Source organism: Vitis vinifera, chromosome 18, assembly GCF_030704535.1.
Source record: "Vitis vinifera cultivar Pinot Noir 40024 chromosome 18, ASM3070453v1".
NCBI classification, from domain to species: domain Eukaryota; kingdom Viridiplantae; phylum Streptophyta; class Magnoliopsida; order Vitales; family Vitaceae; genus Vitis; species Vitis vinifera.
This window is the reverse complement of record NC_081822.1, coordinates 11779725-11798790: the sequence shown is the minus strand read 5'-3', so window position 1 is coordinate 11798790 and position 19066 is coordinate 11779725. Positions and strand designations below refer to the sequence as shown.

The window sequence follows — 19066 nt, the reverse complement described above, 5'->3', positions numbered from 1 at the left end:
CTAGTAAAATTTTTAAATAATATAAACTAATTTTGAAAATTAAAATATCAAATTTATGATCTAAGTAAAGTCATTAAAGTCTTATTCTTATCATTTTTAGTCTTATAAACCATTATTGTCACCATATTTAATGAGACATAAATGTGAATATGTAGACCCTCATAGTGGACTAGGAACAGTGACCTTTGTTGTAGAGAACCAACAAGTGACGCGTGACATGAGGATTCAGAGGCCGTTAGGATGAGTGGGGGATATAGCTTGAGAAGGAAAAAACTAGCTGAAAAAAAGAAAAAAAAAAGGAGGAAGGAGGCTGAACTGAGTTTTTTTTTTAGGATCTTTTGAGACAAAACCAATCGTTTTTCTATGTGAGTGAAAATGGTGAGTTGAGCATTAGATGAAGGAGAGAGGTCCGATTGGGTGAAAACAAGGCTTTTGAGGGAGCAGAGATTGGGAAAGAGAAGGATAGATAACTATCTTGGAAAAACCATTTTGATAGAGTAGATGAAAGATTGAAGCAGAGAGGTTTTTAGGGAGAGTTGGAGATAGAGTGGACTGAGCTATGAGGAAGGAGAGCGTTCAACAAAAAGAAAAGTTCACAGAGAGAAGGCTAGGGAAAAACTTTGTTTGAGAAAAGAACCTCCTAGGTATGAGCACTGTCTATTTCTTGCTTTTCTTCCTCATTACTTTGACTCTTTCTACATTTCTTGTTGTTTCTAGCTCCCATTCACTGCTTAAACATGGATATTATGTTGGAATTTTTATGTGTGGATTTACATAATCAATTTGATAATATCATAAATCAATGTTAATTTAATTTTTGCATTGTGGTCCATAAGGGATTGGACACATATTGTTGCTTGATTTTTTATGGGCTCACCCTAATTCACTTGACTGACCCATTAAGTCAAGTGATCCAAATAATGTGTAATGTGTAATATATATATAGATATATGTGCATTTGGAGAGACTCCTCTTTTTCTTCTCTTGGAGAGCACTGCACGCACACACACTTACACTTGGATTGAATTTTTGGGGAGGAAAGGGAAGAGCTCATTGATCCTTAATTCTCATACCATCACGCACCTGGAGCAGCTTCTTGGATATCAGATGAGGAAGAAATGGCTTTCCATGGCATAAACCAAGGTAATCGGTTCATTTTTTGCCATTAAATGCATACTTAAATGTTAACATGTGATCCTATACTATTTCAATTCTCTTAAATTGGTATCAGAGCAAGCATAGATGACATTTGAGCTGCAATTTTGGGTTATTTTTTGGTTTCTCGTTTTCTGGTTATGAAAGCCATTTTTTTTGGGGGATTTTTTTTTTTCGTTTGGTGTTTATTCTTGGTTTTCAAGTTCGATTGAGGTTGGAGACTTGTAGAGAATATTGTTTGGAGCAAAACCCATCATTTTTATGATTTTTTAGAGCTCATTTGATGAGATTTCGAAAATTAGGACTTATTTGGTTCTTTCTATTATGCGTTTTTTTTTGTGCATTTTTGGGTTTAGATTGAAGGATTGATGTTTGAAGATGGAAATCTAAGTGTTTTTGTCGAAAAATGTGCAAAATTTTGGGCAGAATTTTTTTTTTCTTTCTTCTCCAAAACCAGGGCATGTTCAGCTGGAGGAGAAGATGAACAACCCCTGCTGACATCATCATGATGTCATTAAAAAAAAAAAAACAAAGATTTTTTTTTGTTGCCTTGGTATTCTTAGATTGATTATGCATATGTTAGAATTATTATGCATTTGTTAAATTTGACTTTATTGGGACAATTATTATTATTATTATTGTTTTTATGGTATGATTTTTATTTTATACCAATAATGTTGTCCAAGGTCAATTTTGTTAACTATTTAAATTTATTGTGGCAATAAATAACATTTGTGTGATTGCTTATCACAATTCCAAGTGTGTCAAGTTGTGCAAATTAAATATTTCAGTTTATCATGACAATAGTGAACATATATGTGGTTGCCTATCGTGACCCTATATGTGTCAAATTGTCTTTGCTGAGATAATTTAATTCCCAATTTTAGTTGCTTTATTATTGTGATTACTAAGATCCATACGGGTATTGTAATTGTCCTACCGATGATAATAATACTTGATAGGATGCTTAGATTGATGAAGGAAATTAATTGTATATTATGAACAATACTAATTTTCGTTGCCCTTTCGGTAATAAAATTAGTACATCTTGGTTGTGATATTTAATTAGTTGTCCTTACCGCCGTGGAATTTTCAAAATTCTAAGTTATTGCTAAATTGAGAAATTATGGAAACTAGCAAATGCATGATATTGTAATAACATGCATATTGTTGAATTTTGTTATTTTCTAGTTACCAGCAATCCTAGTATTACTCTGCAATTGTCTGCCATCAAACCTCTTATTGGAAATAATTTTGAAGAATGGTTTGAGTATTTCAATGTGCATATGACTCTACACAATTTGGAGTTGGCTTTGAGGGTTGATGAGCCAAGTAAGCCCACTGATGTGAGCTCTGTAGATTAAAGATCATTTTATAAAAGATGGGAGCACTCCAATAGGAGTTGTTTGATGGTGATGAAATACACAATGGATAAGTCCATTAAAGAATGCATGTCAAAGATGGAAATGGCCAAAAACTTCTTGGAATATGTGAATGCTAATTATACCAAGATTGATAAGGCAGAATGACAACTTATTTGAAGCTTCTCACAACTACTGTGTATGATGGAGTAGGTGGGGTTAGAGATTATATCATCAAGCTAAAACATTACTTAAACAAGGGAAATGAGATGAAAGTGGAGTTGGGTGAAAAATTTCTAAAATGGTTGATACTTGAGTCTCTTCTTGCTTCCTTTGATGCAGTGAAGTTGACTTACAATGCCTTGAAGGAAGAATGGACTCTGGAGGAGTTGATGTCCATTGTAGTGCAACATGAAGTCTCACTGAAGAAAAATGAGACTCACTCCCTTGCTCTTGTTGATTACTACCCAAAAAGTGCTATTTTGCGCCTTTAATTCATTATGTTTTAAGCACTTTTGTGTAGTAGTTCTTCATCTTTATTCCAATTGGCATGTTAAGGACCTAGCAATGACTTCTAATCATATTTGTGGCTAGTTTTAGTGTTTTGACAGCTTTTTGGATCATTAAGACAAGCTAAGTAAAGGAGAGAAGCAAAGAGGAAAAACAAGCAAAGTGAAGAAAACAGAGGACAACAGCTGTAGTATTCCTTCACACTTTTGGAGCACTTTTCGAAGTCCATTTTCTACATGCTATATACCATTTCAAAGCTCAGGAAGTCAAGAATCCAACGCTTCAAACCGTGTATGATTTGGAGCTGAAATGAGGAAGATATGGCCTTTAGAAGACAACTGCTCCAGGCTTGTGCGAAATTCGCACAACACCTTGAAATTCGCACAACACCTTCAGGTTGTGCGAAATTCCTTCCAATTTCGCACCAGACCATGCATGGTGCGAAATATCCTCTGTTTTGCCGACTCCACGCGAGATCTTTTCTTTTAGATATTTTTGTATAAATTTCCATTATTCTCCTTGTAATCCACCAATCATAAGATTTCTTAGCTAGGAAGGTTGGAAAAACTTCTCTATATATATTCCCTTGCATCCATTGTAAAATAGAAAGATATAGATATAGAAGTATGTAATATAGATATATAAATATATAGAATATACAGAGCCTTGCTCTGTTTTTCCTTCTCTTTTATTTTTCTTTTTCTTGAAAGCCAAACAACCTCTGAGGATGTTTTCCCAGAGGATGAGAGGCTAAACCTTTGGTTTCTTGGAGTGAAGGAAGCTAGATGAAAAGTCCAGATGCAAAGGTGGAAAACTCTCGTGCTTTAAATACAGGTAGTTGGAGTTCATAAATGGCTTTTAAATCTAAAGTTTTGCTTTAAATCCCTTAGAATCACTTTGAATGGCCAATACATGGTAAACTTCAGGTCTCTGTGGATGCTTATTGCTAGATCTATATCAGTCCGTTAGTTATCATGTACGAGCCATTGGAAAGTGATTCAAGGTGAAGACCCACAGTGTCTAAAGCCATTAATGGAACTTGACTACCATTTCTATTGACTTTTTATGGATTAAATCTTCATTATTAAACCTACACCGGTTCGGGAAACTATAGGTTAAATCCCCAATGCGAGGAGAAAAATCCGGAATTTCCCACTTTGCAGTTGACACCTGATCGTAGTAACCTGAAATCCCAAGAAACATCTTTCTTTCTAATTTCTTTATAGTTAATTTTAGTTACTTTATGTTAGGTTAGCTTAATACCATCCGTTTTCATTCAAAGATTATGTTTTCTTTTAAAGCTAACCTTGAAACGAAAAGACACCAATTTAGCTTTGAATTAATATCACTGGTAGAATGAAAACCCATCCCAGAGTTCGACCCTAGAGCCACTATGCTATAGTAGCTTTGCTACGCTAGTATGAGGTCATAGGTTTTATAAATGTTTTTGATTAAAAGACCTGACTGGATCAAACGAATCACTTGTAATTGACCAAGTCAGTAATATGAAGAAAAAACCTCCACACAAGAATTTTGGAGGCTTTAAGCAGTTCAAGAGGAAAGAGAATTCAAATCAAGGAACCTCCAATGCATCTGCTTCTTCTAATGCTGCAAAGAGTGAGAAATTCAAGGGGAAGTGCAACTTTTGCCACAAGATTGGCCACAAGCAGGCTAATTGTTTCAAGTTTAAAAATTGGCTAGAGAAGAAAAAGAAATGTGAAATTGTGGTTGTGGTTTATTTGAATGCAAACATGATTGAGACTAATATTGTTGATGTTCATGCCAATTCTTGGTGGTTAGATACCAGTGCCATTATTCATGTCACTAATTCTTTGCATGAGATGACAAACAAAAGGAGGTCATTAAAGCATGAAGAATGTGTGTATATGGGTGATGGAAACAAAGTGAAAGTGGAATTTTTTGGCATCATAAAGCTAAAGTTGATCACATAAAGTTTTTTGTTGTTACACAATGTGGCTTTCATACCCTCACTTCGGAGGAATCTGATTTCTGTATCTTCTTTGGATAGACATGGTTATTCTTTTCATTTTGGAGGTGGAAAAGTGCATATTTTTAGCAACTCAGTCTTAATTGGCAATAGTGTTTTGTTTGGAAATCTTTATAGTCTCAATTTGCATCATGGTTCTTTATGTGATTCATCTTCTGTTAATTCTGTTGTTGGTTGCAAGCGTGCTAGAATGAATTTGAGTTCTTCCATGTTGTGGCATAAACGCCTAGGTCATATTTCTAGGCAAAGATTAGAGATATTGGTTAAAGATGGTGTGCTTTCTAATCTTGATTTCTCAGACTTCGAGACTTGTGTTGTTTGCTTAAAGGGGAAGATGACAGTAAATACCAGAACTGAGAAGATTGATAGGTGTGGAAGTACTTTAGACTTGATCCATACAGATATATGTGGTCCTTTGACACCAACTGCTTTAGGGGGTTATAAATATTTCATCACTTTTATTGATGATTTCTCTAGATATGGTTATGTTGAACTAATCCATGAGAAATCTGACTCCCTAAATGTGTTTAAAGCCTTTAAGGCTAAGGTGGAGTTGCAGTTGGGAAAACCTATTAAAGTTGTGAAGTCTGATAAAAGTGGTGAGTATTATGGGAGATATGATGAGACTGGACGGAATCTTGGACCATTTGCTAAGTTTCTGTTGGAATGCGGCATTGATGCGAGATATTCAATGCCAGACACTCCTCAATAGAATGAGGTTGCAGAAAAGAGGAATCGCACATTGTTAGATATGGTGAGGTGCATGTTGTCTAATTCCTCTTTACCAGAATTTCTGTGGGGTAAAGCCTTAAGGATTGCGACATATATTTTGAATCAAGCGCCCAGTAAGTCTGTGCCTAAGACACCTTATGAGCTATGGTTAGGAAAGAAACCGAACCTTCACCATTTCCATGTTTGGGGATGTAAGGCTGAGGTTAGGCCCTATAACCCACAGTTAAAGAAACTTGATCTTAAAACCATTAGTGGTTTCTTTGTTAGCTATTGCATTGGATCAAGGGGTTCCAAATTTTATTGTCCATTTCATACCACCAGGATCATTGAGTTAGACAGGGCTGTATACTTTGAGGATGAAGTTAATGCTGATCCAAATTTTGTGCCTCGTGAGATACCTTTTGGAGAAGAGCATGTTAAGATTCATTTTCCTACATCTCATGTTCCAAATGTGGATGTTCCTATTGTCCATTAGCCAGCCACTAATCAAGGAGAACATGGTGATCAAATGGAATTTGGCCTTCCTGTAGATGATATTGTTGTTGATGAGGTTCCTTTGAGAAGATCACAGAGGGTTTGTAGGCCGGCTATTTCAGATGATTATATGGTTTATTTGCAAGAGCATGAGTATGATGGTTATGATGCTTTTGATCCAGTCACTTATCAAGAAGTAATTCATTGTCCTCAATTCCTAGAAACAAGCCATGGATGATGAAATGAATTCTATGTATATGAATGGTGTTTGGGACTTGGTTGAATTGCCACATGGTTGTAAACTAGTTGGGTGTAAGTGGGTCTTTAAGACCAAACGTGATTCCAGCGAGAAAATAGAGAGATATAAAGCTAGACTTGTGGTTAAAGGTTATAGTCAAAGAGAAGGAATTGATTTCAAAGAAACCTTCTCACCTGTGTCGACCAAGGACTCTTTTAGAGTGATTATGGCTGTGAAACCAAGGTTTGGTTAATCTTGATTTTGATGATAACAAAACAAGGTTTAGAACTAATGATCATATTTCAAGTGTGATTAGGCAATACGATTTCCAAAGTGGCAATCACAAAGACAAATCAAGCTAATGATAAATCATGAAGAAGAAGGCCACCTCAAAGAGAAGAGTTTTTCAAGACCCAAGCTTCATAAGATCTCTTTGTAAGGTTGTTGGTGCACTAGGACTTTCATGCATTTCATTATTTATTTATGCACCAAAATCATCCAAGAGTAATATTGTTTTAAATATCTTTAGAATTGGATGATTTCATGTTTTCAACTAAAACCTTGTGTTAAATGATTTTTAAACTTGTGTTAAAAGGTTTTAAGTTGACAAAGGTTGAGTGTTGAGCCAAAAAATGGCTCAACCGGTTGAATCGGTTGAGGAACCGGTCGACCGATTGTGCTCGTCCGGTCGAGTATCGGTCGAGGGAGGCCAAAAAGTTTCTCTCTCTCCTAGTGGCTTTCTCTTCCCAGTCGAGTTAATTCTCTTCCTGGTCGAGGTCCAGTTGAGGCTAACGGTCACCTGCCAAGCATTTAATGCTAACGGCTAGTCAATTGGTCGACCCCTAACTTAACCGGTCGAATCCCCAAACGGTTAGTTTAGCTTTTCTCTTCTATGAAAAGGCTCCAAACTTCATTGTTTAAAGAGCTTAACTTTCCCAAATCTTTCTTGAATATATTTGAGCCTTGAAAGAGTGTTTTTGAGTGCACCATTGTTCTAAAATTTGCATATCTTTAGTGCACATTTCAATCCTAGTTTTCTTATATCAATTAAGCTTAAAGTTCTTATGCTAGAATTTTTGTGAGATCATTTATTTGTAAACCTTTGAGAGGAAGTTTCTCAAGAGTGTGATATCTCTTGAGAAGTGTAAAAGGTGCTTGAAGCCAAAAGTCCAAGAGGGTGAATTGGAACCATAATCTAATTGTATTACTTGAAGGCTTGGTTTGGAAGCCTTGAATTAGTGGAACCTCAAGCTTGGGATTGAAGCTAGAGGAGAGTGGATGTAGGCCGGGTTGCGCCGAACCACTATAAACTCTTGTGTTTGCATTCTCTCTTCCCTACTCTTTTAATTTATATGCAATTGTATTTATATTGCTTATTATATACTTGCATATAATTATCTCTTACATTCACTTGTTTAAATTTTTGAAAAGAGACCATCACCCTATTCACCCCCCCTAGGGTGATTACCATAGGTTGGATTAGCCTAATATTTCTAACAATGGCCATAGTAGCTCATTTTGATTTTGAGCTACATCAGATGGATGTTAAGACAACTTTCTTGAATGGTGATTTAGATGAGGATGTGTATATGGAACAACCTACTGGTTTTGCAGAAGTTGGAAAGTAAGATTAAGTTTGCAAGCTTAATAAGTCCATTTATAGTCTTAAACAAGCTTTGAGGCAGTGGTATCTGAAGTTTGATAGGATTATTACCCAAAATGGTTTTAAAGATAATACAGTTGAAAGATGCATATATTTGAGGGTCAGTGGGAGTAGTTACATATTTCTTGTTTTATATGTTGATGATATACTACTCGCATCAAATGATTCTGACTTGTTGATTGAGACAAAGCACATGTTGTCAACCCATTTTGACATGAAGGATCTTGGTGAGGCTTCTTATGTTTTGGGCATAAAGATTCTTCGTGATAGGGCTAATGGAGTGCTTAAATTGTCTCAAAGAACCTATATTGAGAAGATATTGAAGATGTTCAATATGGGCAACTGTAGATCTTCTAAAGCGCCAATTGTGAAAGGTGATAAGTTTTCAAAGGCTCAGTGTCCTCAAAATGATGATGAGAAAGAGGAAATGAAGACCATTCCTTATTCACCTGTGGTTGGCAACCTTATGTATGCTCAAGTATGTACACTCCCTGATATTGCTTTTGTTGTGGGCATGTTGGGAAGGTACTTGAGCAATCCTGGGAGTCAACATTGGAAAGCCGCTAAGAAGGTCCTTAGGTATTTGCAAGGAACTAAGGACTTTATGTTGACATATCGGCGCACCAACTTACTTGATGTAGTTGGGTTTTGTGATGCTGATTTTACTGGCTGCATAGATAATAAGAAATCCACTACGGGCTATATTTTTATGATGGTAGGAGGAGTTGTATCTTGGAAAAGTGTCAAGCAGACACTTACAACATCCTCAACCATGGAGGCAGAGTATGTGGCATGTTATGAGACTTGTTGTCATGCTATGTGGATGTGAAATTTTATTTCAGCTTTGGGAGTTGTTGACTCCATTTCTAGACCGCTGAAATTATTTTGTGATAATTTCGTAGCTTATGCTTTCTCTTAGAACGCTAGGAGTATTTCTCGCTCCAAGCATATTGATGTAAAGTTCTATTTTGTTAAGGAGAAAGTGGCAGAGTCTCTTATTGATATTGAACACATGTCCACAAAAAGTATGTTGGCGTATCCATTAACAAAAGGCTTACCCATAATTGTGTTTCAGGAACATGTATCTCAAATGGGGTTGTTGGAAGCCTAGGTTGTATTAAGTTAGTGGAGCCACTTTTGGTATTGTAATACTATGTTATTGTTGGAAAGATTGCTATTATTGTACATTTCCCTATGAATCAAGCAATGAAGCATATATGATTGCTTTTGATGAGATTCTATGGGACATTGATTTATGATTATGTATATGTTGTGATGTTTGATTATGTAGTCCAAGTGGGAGAATTGTTGGAATTTTTATGTGTGGACTTACATAATCAATTTGATATTATCATAAATCAGTGTTAATTTAATTTTTGCATTGTGGTCCATAATGGGACTGGACACATATTATTGCTTGATTTTTTATGGACTCACCCTAATTCACTTGACTGACCCATTAAGTAAAGTTGTCCAAATAATGTGTGTAATGTGTAATATATATATGAATTTATTTATATATATATATATATATATATATATGTGCATTTGGAGAGATTCCTCATTTTTTCTCTCTTGGAGAGCACTACAAGCACACACACTTACACTTGGACTGAATTTTTGGGGAGGAAATGGAAGAACTCATTTATCCCTAATTCTCATACCATCACACACCTAGAGCAGCTTCTTGGATATCAGAGGAGGAAGAAATGACTTTCCATGGCATAAACCAAGGAAATCGGTTCATTTTTTGCCATTAAATGCATGCTTAAATGTTAACATGAAATCCTATGCTATTTCAATTCTTATCATATTATTGATTATATGTTCATTGCTATTGTCTCTCTGGATTGTTGTGATTGTGCTTAAATGAAGCATGTCGCTTTTTCTGTGGCTTTGTTTAAGTATGGTTTAATCTTATCTTAGTTGTCTTGTGATATGCTTGGATCATGTTTTTGGTCCTGTGCCCACCTAAGTTCCCTATTTGTTCATAAACTCATTGATGTCTATATGAGATGAGACTTGGTTTTATGATTCTTTGGTTTATGTGATGCCCTGCTTCTAAGGTGTTCCTTGGTTGTGGTTTTCCTTTGCCCTTGGCTCTCATCCAAATCTAGGAGTCATATAAAAAGAAGACCCGAGTTTGGTTATGAACTTCTGCAAAGGTATATGCCCTCAGGCTGAAGCATGTTATCAGAGAGCAAAGTTCTCCTTCCCTTGAGTTGGTATCAACAGTTGGGAATCTGGTTGTTATAGTAGAAGAAGGTGTTGTTGATAGAGCCACTTTAACTTCTTAATGGATGTAAAAAGGTATTGACAGGGCTGGAGAGGACATTGTGATAGCATTTGTGGACTCAAAGGAAAATATGAAGTTGATCCTGACATTGAAATGAACTTCTATAATGGGAAAATGGCTGGAGCCAAACATTTTGCAAAAGCTGCAATAGCAGCTAGTTCATTTGATTCTTCAATTGGTTTTGCTTCTCATTTGGATAGTGATGGGCATTGAAGTCATATAGTAGCTATTACAACTGGAAATAATGGAATTCCAGTGAGAATGCATAGGTATGAATTTGGGAAACCAAGTGGGATGGCTCCTGAATTTGTAAGGCTTGACGCTTACTTTTCATTTTTTGGGTATCAAGGACATACCCTGGGGGGTCCCCTATTATCAGTGTCTTCTCTTGATTCAGAGCACTTCTGGAACTGAATGGCTGAGTAGTAGGCATCTGGGGAAGTTGAAATGTCGAACAAACAAAAGAAAAATAAGTGAGACTTTTTTAAGAGGGAAATATTGCTCATGGGAATCAATTGGTACACAAGTCCAGAATAAATTTCTTATGCTCCTATGATTTCTGCTGAAAAGGCATACCATGAGCAACTTTTCGCATCTGAAATTGCCAACGGTGCTTTTGAGTCATCTTCTATGATGGCCAAGTGTAACCCCTACCACGACAAGAACATGGCATACTGCCTGAAGTACCGAGATGATGAGGTGCCTAAGGATGCAAGTGCAGTTGTAGTTACCATCTCTCCCACCTTTGTATTGCAATGCATGGCCACCTTTAGATACCTTATTTCCCAAACCCATTTCTTTCAATTCCTCCCCCATACCTTTCTATTCATCCCCTATGCGCAAGCAACTTTTGCATTGCACAACCATCCTCGATGGACCCCATGCAACCATCCATCTATATCCAAACCTCTACCAGATTACCTTTGTTGGCCCCATATGCAGACTGAACCAATTCATGGTCCAAGTTTGAGAAAATAGAAAGCCTGAGCCAATGATTGAGCTAGCAAAAGTCGTGCCAATCTATGCAAATGTTGCTCAAGCAAAGGTGAAAGTTGAAGAAGCAGCAAAAATGCAATTATGTGGAATTGAAATTGAGTTTCTTGAATTGTGCAGTACACCACTCAAGCAAAGGGGACCGCCCTCATTAGTGACTGCCTATCTCTACCCAGGGTCTATGCACATGTGTTTCCAATTTGTATGGCCGCCCTATAGTTGCTACATAGCCACCTGCTCTTTTTATTTGGTTCACTCGAAGAACTCTCAATTGATAATTCCGGTCTGAACCTGTTTCCTAGCCAAATTTCATGTGACATGCACATTTCTTTTTAGTTTTTTAAGACCCAGATCCTATGAGTCCTTCTCACCTTTGTTATCCATCGGGCTTGTGGTTTTGGGATGCATTCCTTCTTATTATCCATGCTCATAGCGGTTCAGGTGGATCTATCGATGACAAGGAGGCTTCAAGTAAAGTTGAAGGTGGTGTTTCATGCACATTAGAAGTTCAGGGCCGCACCAATCAGGTTATTTCAAGCTGTTTGAGAAATGAGTAGTCCACTTGGATTGGTGGGCCTTAAGAGGAGGTTCTTGATGTTCAATGGAGTGGTTCCAAGCCTTGAACATATATATATGAGTTGTGTATACAGGTCATTATGATGAAAATTTGGATGCCGTAATTCCCTAAACAGTCCATCACCTGACTGACCTTTAGTTCCTTTGCATCTTGGGCCTCACATGCATGCATTTTCCATGCATGGCTGCCTTACAGTACCTAGAGTCCAGAACCTCCTCCACTCATTCTACCACCAAACCCACTTCCCTCACTACCTTTCACTACCCATTCCACCATTCATTCCCCACTCGTTTATTTTCTATCTTCCCATGTACATGAAATCCTATGCACATGGCCACCTTCATCTCACCATCCTTCTGACCTTCATACCCACCATATTCTTGACCCTAATACTATACTCACTACCATATTTCAATTCCCACTAACCCACTTTTCTTACTATCTTCCACCACCCACTCTCCCACAATTCCCTTTCCATATTGTAGAAACCTGGGTATGGATTCCTTATTTCATAGTAGCTCACTGACGATGTATGGTTGCAACAACGGGAAAAGGTTGATGACAGTTCGAATCATCAAGCATGGCATGGAAGTTATTCACTTGTTGATTGTTTTATGAAGAGTGTGAAGGATGATACCTAAGATTTGAAGGCAGGATGAAGTTGGGTGAGGCAAATGTACATTTGAAATGAATGGAGATGACTTAGGATGCTGCAACAAATGCTGAACGGAATGCTGGAACTGATGTTGCATTGGCTAAAGAGAATTTAGAAATATCCAAATAAGAGATTATGCAGATTGAATTGATGCTTGGCTTGGTTATCAAAGGAAGAGATTAATTGAGAAATGTTGTTAATGAATTGAAGAAGCAAAGGAATGTTGAAGCAGGAGGTCGCTTGGGCCACTTTAATACACAAAATTCTGGTTCAGATTTGAATCTACCTATGCCCTTCAACACAGGAGACACGACAAGTAGTTCCAGCACAAGTGATCATCACTCATCTATGGGTTTGCATTCTGCTGCAACTTTGGAATGCTTGAACACTCTTGAAGAAAGGCCAGAGAGTATACAAATGGATTTTGCAAACAGAGAGCTTACCATTCATGGACAAATAAGGCAACAACTGGCATGTGCTTCTTCAAGTAGTGTAGGTTGTGTGATGACCGGTCCAAGCAAGAAATCCATGTGATTTAGATGAGGATGAGCCATCGGTAGAGAAAACACAATTGCATCCAGGCTTCACTCCTACATGGTTGTCCCTCACCATCTTTCCCATTTCTACACCTATGCATGGCCACATTTGGCATGCAAACCACGTGTCATCCCTTTTATTTCTTCATCTTTGATTTTAAAAATAATTTCCAAACTCCTGTTTTCAAATAATTTTTAAAATTCTAGTTTCCAAATAATTTCTACTCTTCAATTTTTCATCATTCCTTAGAATGTTAGGTCCCAAAAATCCCATTTTCAATAAAATTAGTTGCCATTTTCTCTTCGAAAAACGTTTTTCACATTTTCCTTGATTTCTGAGTGTTTTTTAAAATAAGCATGAATTAAATTCTATAATTCCAAATAACGGAATTTATGAAATTAATTCATGCAAAAATAAATTGGGCTTTGGTGGGGGCCCACATTAGTTATGTTTTCTTAAAAAAAATAAATTTGAGTGAAGTGTAACGTTTGCTATTGGTGGTTTCTTATTCTATTTAGTGATGCATATGACATATTTTATGCTCATTATTATGTACTAACCTTGTTTCATGATAACGTTATCGCTTGCTACTAAGGTATGCACACACTCTCTTTTTAACTATTCTTTATGCATGTTTGGCTTCTAGTGTATAATCATTTTTGTATCCATTGATTTCCTTACCAATTGTCATGTTTGCTTCATCTTATTTAGTAAAGACCCGTTTTTAAGGGCTTAGAGGGGTGTTATGGTCTTTACCGTACCTTCCTAATGAGTAACATGACCCCTGAACCTAGATTTGATTTTTCACAGACCATCTTTTCGAAATAAAGAGTCACACCTAAGATTTTCTTTCTTATTTTGTTTTTCCTTTAAAAATAAAACAAAAATAAGTGACGACTCCAAGTCATTTTTTTTACAAAATAAATTTTTTTCAGAATCATTAAATCTAAGTAAACAAAATAGCAAAATGAAAATTAGAAATATTTTAGTAATAAAAAAGGAAAAATTATCATCAATAGGACAATGTCATGTATTTATTTTAGGTCTTATTTATTATACCCTAATTTTATTTATTTTTATCCTGATATCTTAGTTCCATTTGTTCATATCATTGTTCAAAAATCTATTTATTTTTCAACACCAAGCATTAATTTAGCATTTTTCATGAAAAAAAAAATTTATAACGTTAAAGATGTTGATGGCAAAATTCCCCCGTTGCAATGGTAATCACCAGCAATGGAATCTCGATCAACGCGTTACAGTGATTCCTCCTTCCTCCTGCAAAAAAGATGTCCGGATGGGTTGTCTGGACACACCTCCGATGATTAAGTTAGTCTTTTGGAAGTTGTTGGAAAATAGAGTTTTTCTTTGGGAGTGTTGCTCCGTGATTTTGGTCAAGGATGCTTACCTTCCTGAGAGTCTCCTTAGAGTTTATATATGAGTCAGAGAGTATGACCCCGCTGTGCTAGCGAGTCCCATCGTCATGATTGTGGCTCATAGGGTGGCGAAGCAATCATGACGTTTTTGGTGCGAGGTGGCGGCTGTCAGGAAGGTATTCAGGCGGCGGTTGTCGCCTCAATTTATGATTTTAGGTACCGGGGGTGCGTCAGGCAATCTGAAAAGATTTGAGAATGTCTTGTCGAGTGTATCTTGCATTAAAGATGAGTGACAGTTTAGGAGACTTGGTTGTCAGTATTGTCGGAGTTTACTTTTTGATTGTGGGCAGAAATGGATCCGGCGAATCACGAGTGGCTGATGAGCCTAGTTGTCCGGGGAATCTGAATCGTCGACTGCGGATATACTCCGGGTAAGCGTTACCAGAGGATCCAGACATGTTTGTCCGAGGAAGTTGAATCGCACTTCACCCCCATCCGGTGGCAGGCGCCGGATGTGGTATATCCGGAGATGGTGGAACGTCGGCCGTGTAGAATGTCCGTCTGGGTGGAATGAGCGATGCCACGTGTCGCAAGGGGGGTCGTCTGCGTGTCCAAGGGAGAGGGAGCCACGTGACACCTTTTAGGGAGGATCCCACAAAAGACACTCCAATTTATTCAAACTAAGCATGCATGCGTCTTGCAGGCCAAATAATTGATCTTGAAGTAATCAGCCTTTTGTCCTTTGAAGAAGCGGTTGATGCCCTTTTCATTTATCCTTTCTTCCGTCCAAGCCTTTTGTTTTTTCAAGGGAGTTAAATCTCGGAATACATGATTGATGATTCAGAGTTTAAATTGTTACTTTCATCAAAAAGGAAAAAGTCACGTATAAATTTGATCATTTCCTTGATACTTTTGTACTCAAATATTGCCCTCAGGTTTATTCAAAATTATGGACTCACGGCTATTGTCTTCACGATCGTCGCCCTCCAGGTATTGCAATGTTGACCAGCATGATAAGTACATTTTTAATTTTCTGAGCACTAAGAGAGTCTTACTGAAGACAAGGCAGTGACGAAGAGATTTCTGGCCTTATCCTAAGATTCCTAAGATTTTAGAAAAATAATACAATAATTTTAAAAATTATTATATTTTATATTTTATTTATATTAATTTTAATATTCAATATCTTTTTTATAATATTAATGACAATTACCCTGATGACACCTATCCCATTTATAATTTATGTTTGACATGCACGTTGTCTTGTATGGTAAATTTAAGGGTTTACATGTTTTAAAATTAAGGCCCTGCTTGTTGAGATCTGCTCTAGTATATCTCCACGTACTGAATTCTTGGGTCGATGAAAATTGGTATTTCCCCTGCTATTTATGATCATTGTATATCATGCACTGTCATAACCAACCCATGGAGTTTCCATATGGGTGAGGACTTGGGAAAGAAGAGCCCGCAAAAATATAAAAGCATGCATCCTACCTAGCTTTCTTTGATGATAGTGAAAGAGCCCGCAAAAATACAAAAGCATGCATCCTAGCTAGCTTTCTTTGATGATAGAGAAATATGGAAATATTAATATAGAGGTGACGAAATCTTATAAGCTTGGTGAACACGAATCATACTCAATACCTTTTATATGGTTTCAAGTCGAGTATAATAGGATTTGAATCAAATTCATATCAATCAATATATATAACATGTTTAGTAAATAGTTACATAAGATGTTTTTTGTAGACGCATTAAGAATGTTTGACAATATTTTTATTCGAAGTATTTTTAGAAAAAATATTTTTTTCTAAAAGTGTTTTAAAGAGAATTATCTCTAAAGCATTTTTCCAAAAAATAGTATAATTAATTTTTCTACCAATGCAAATGATTTTCTTAAAACCATTTTAAGAAAAAATAATTTCACTAAAAATACTTGTAGTAGAAACATTATCAAACATACTCTAATTGTATAAATTCATACAAGATTTCACTTAGGGTTCATTTGATAGTGATTTTAAAAAGTATTTTTAATCTAAAAAATATTTTTGAAAAAAAATTAGATGTTTGATAAAATTTAAAAAACTCTTTTAAAAATCTGAAAAATCACATGATAGTATTTGAAAATTACTTGTAATATTTTACGAAAAAACACTTGATATGTGATTTTTTAAAAAATATTTCAAGAGAAAATAGTTTAGTGTAAAAATATCTGTCGAATCTATTTTTAATCTTATTATTAAATAGGAGGTTAGTAGTATTTAAATTTATGATTATGGGGTGAAGTTTGGATTTAGCAATGTGACAGTATCTAGGCTTCACGATGCACTTGCACGAATTATATTATATAGGATTCATCTTCTGCACATTCCTTACATAGCACAAACTCACAGCAGCGAAGATCTTCACACCATGACACTGTTGCTTTTTGTCATTCTAGCTTTTCCTCTCTTTCTCTTGTTTCTTTATCGAAAACACAGAAAAAATGGAGGACTACTTCCACCAGGTCCTCCCGGCCTTCCCTTCATTGGAAACCTGCACCAGATGGATAACTCAGCCCCTCACCGCTACTTATGGCAACTCTCTAAACAATACGGGCCCCTCATGTCCTTGCGCCTCGGCTTCGTCCCCACCATAGTGGTTTCTTCCGCCAAAATAGCAAAGGAGGTCATGAAAACACAAGATCTTGAATTTGCTAGTAGGCCTTCCTTGATTGGCCAGCAAAGGCTATCTTACAACGGCCTAGATTTGGCCTTTTCACCATACAATGATTATTGGAGAGAAATGAGAAAGATTTGTGTTCTTCATCTCTTCACCTTGAAAAGGGTTAAATCCTATACTTCTATTCGGGAATATGAGGTTTCCCAAATGATTGAAAAAATTTCCAAGTTGGCATCTGCTTCCAAACTTATCAACTTGAGCGAGGCACTGATGTTTCTCACAAGCACCATAATCTGTAGGGTTGCTTTCGGGAAGAGGTACGAGGGTGAAGGATGTGAAAGAAGTAGATTTCATGGACTTCTAAATGATGCTCAGGCTATGTTGGGAAGCTTCTTTTTCTCTGATCATTTTCCGTTGATGGGTTGGCTTGATAAACTCACCGGCCTGACTGCCAGGCTCGAGAAAACTTTCAGGGAAATGGATTTGTTCTACCAGGAAATTATTGAAGAACATCTGAAACCAGACAGAAAAAAACAAGAACTAGAGGACATCACTGATGTCTTAATTGGACTGCGGAAGGATAACGACTTTGCCATTGATATCACTTGGGATCACATTAAAGGAGTGCTCATGGTAATCGATCTTTCACTAACTTGAATATTATTAATCTTTTTTAACTTGAATATTAATTTTCTTTGCAGAATATATTTCTAGGAGGAACAGATACAGGCGCAGCTACCGTGACTTGGGCGATGACAGCATTAATGAAGAATCCCAGAGTGATGAAGAAAGCCCAAGAAGAAGTGAGAAATACATTTGGGAAGAAGGGATTTATAGGGGAAGATGATGTTGAGAAGCTTCCTTATCTCAAGGCAGTAGTGAAGGAGACAATGAGGCTGCTTCCTTCAGTTCCATTGCTAGTTCCAAGAGAAACACTTCAGAAGTGCAGTTTAGATGGGTATGAGATCCCACCCAAAACCCTAGTGTTTGTGAATGCATGGGCCATTGGAAGAGATCCTGAGGCCTGGGAAAACCCAGAAGAGTTCATGCCGGAGAGATTCTTGGGTTCTTCCGTGGACTTCAGAGGACAGCATTATAAGCTGATACCATTCGGAGCAGGCCGAAGAGTTTGCCCAGGATTGCATATCGGAGTTGTGACAGTGGAGCTGACACTAGCTAATCTTCTTCACTCATTTGACTGGGAAATGCCTGCTGGAATGAACGAGGAAGACATAGACCTTGATACCATACCTGGTATTGCAATGCACAAGAAGAATGCTCTTTGCCTTGTGGCTAAGAAATATAATTAATGGACATCTAGTGTATGTTCCTGTAAAAGTTATCTGAGAATAATGTACTCTTAATCCTGCAATTTTCTTGTTTGGATCAAATAATATGACCTAATATTTTATGGTATTGATGACGGTACTCAATTTTATATAATGTTAATTGCACCATTTTCGTATTGAAATTCAGACGATGAGGCGATCATAGTGACATCTCCTTGGTTATTAGACCATGGGCTCAATCCATTTTTCCTCTACTTCCAAGATAAGTAGAAAATGCTTAAGAACAAAGTGGTAGAAAATATCAAACCTTAAAGAAAGATTCAGACTCAGATTATTTTCATTTTTCATTCATAGTTTGAGGTCCAGCAGGATCGATCCAGGAAATATATCGTCCACTCCATTCTTGGAAGTGTCTCTCTATATTTGTTTTCATCTTACTGTCTTATTCAATGAAAAGTCGTCCATGCCTACAAGTCATTCATTTTAATATTATTATAATTTGATTCAAGGTTTCTACAAGAGTTTGTTGTACAAAAAGTTA

General features: G+C 36.7%; 1 protein-coding gene across 1 annotated transcript; it reads left to right on the top strand.

Annotated features, from left to right (window-relative positions):
* Positions 1 to 16987: 16987 nt before the first annotated feature.
* Positions 16988 to 18630, top strand: LOC100260959 (6,7,8-trihydroxycoumarin synthase). Its single transcript, XM_002280402.4, has 2 exons — positions 16988 to 17869; positions 17938 to 18630. The coding sequence occupies exons 1-2, from the start codon at positions 16988 to 16990 to the stop codon at positions 18544 to 18546; spliced, it is 1491 nt and encodes a 496-aa protein (XP_002280438.1). The 3' UTR covers positions 18547 to 18630.
* Positions 18631 to 19066: the final 436 nt, after the last annotated feature.

Coding starts and splice junctions, on each gene's coding strand:
- LOC100260959 (XM_002280402.4), top strand. CDS start 16,988: ATGACACTGTTGCTTTTTGTCATTCTAGCTTTTCCTCTCTTTCTCTTG. Junction 17,870..17,937: donor ACATTAAAGGAGTGCTCATG/GTAATCGATCTT, acceptor TTTTCTTTGCAG/AATATATTTCTAGGAGGAAC.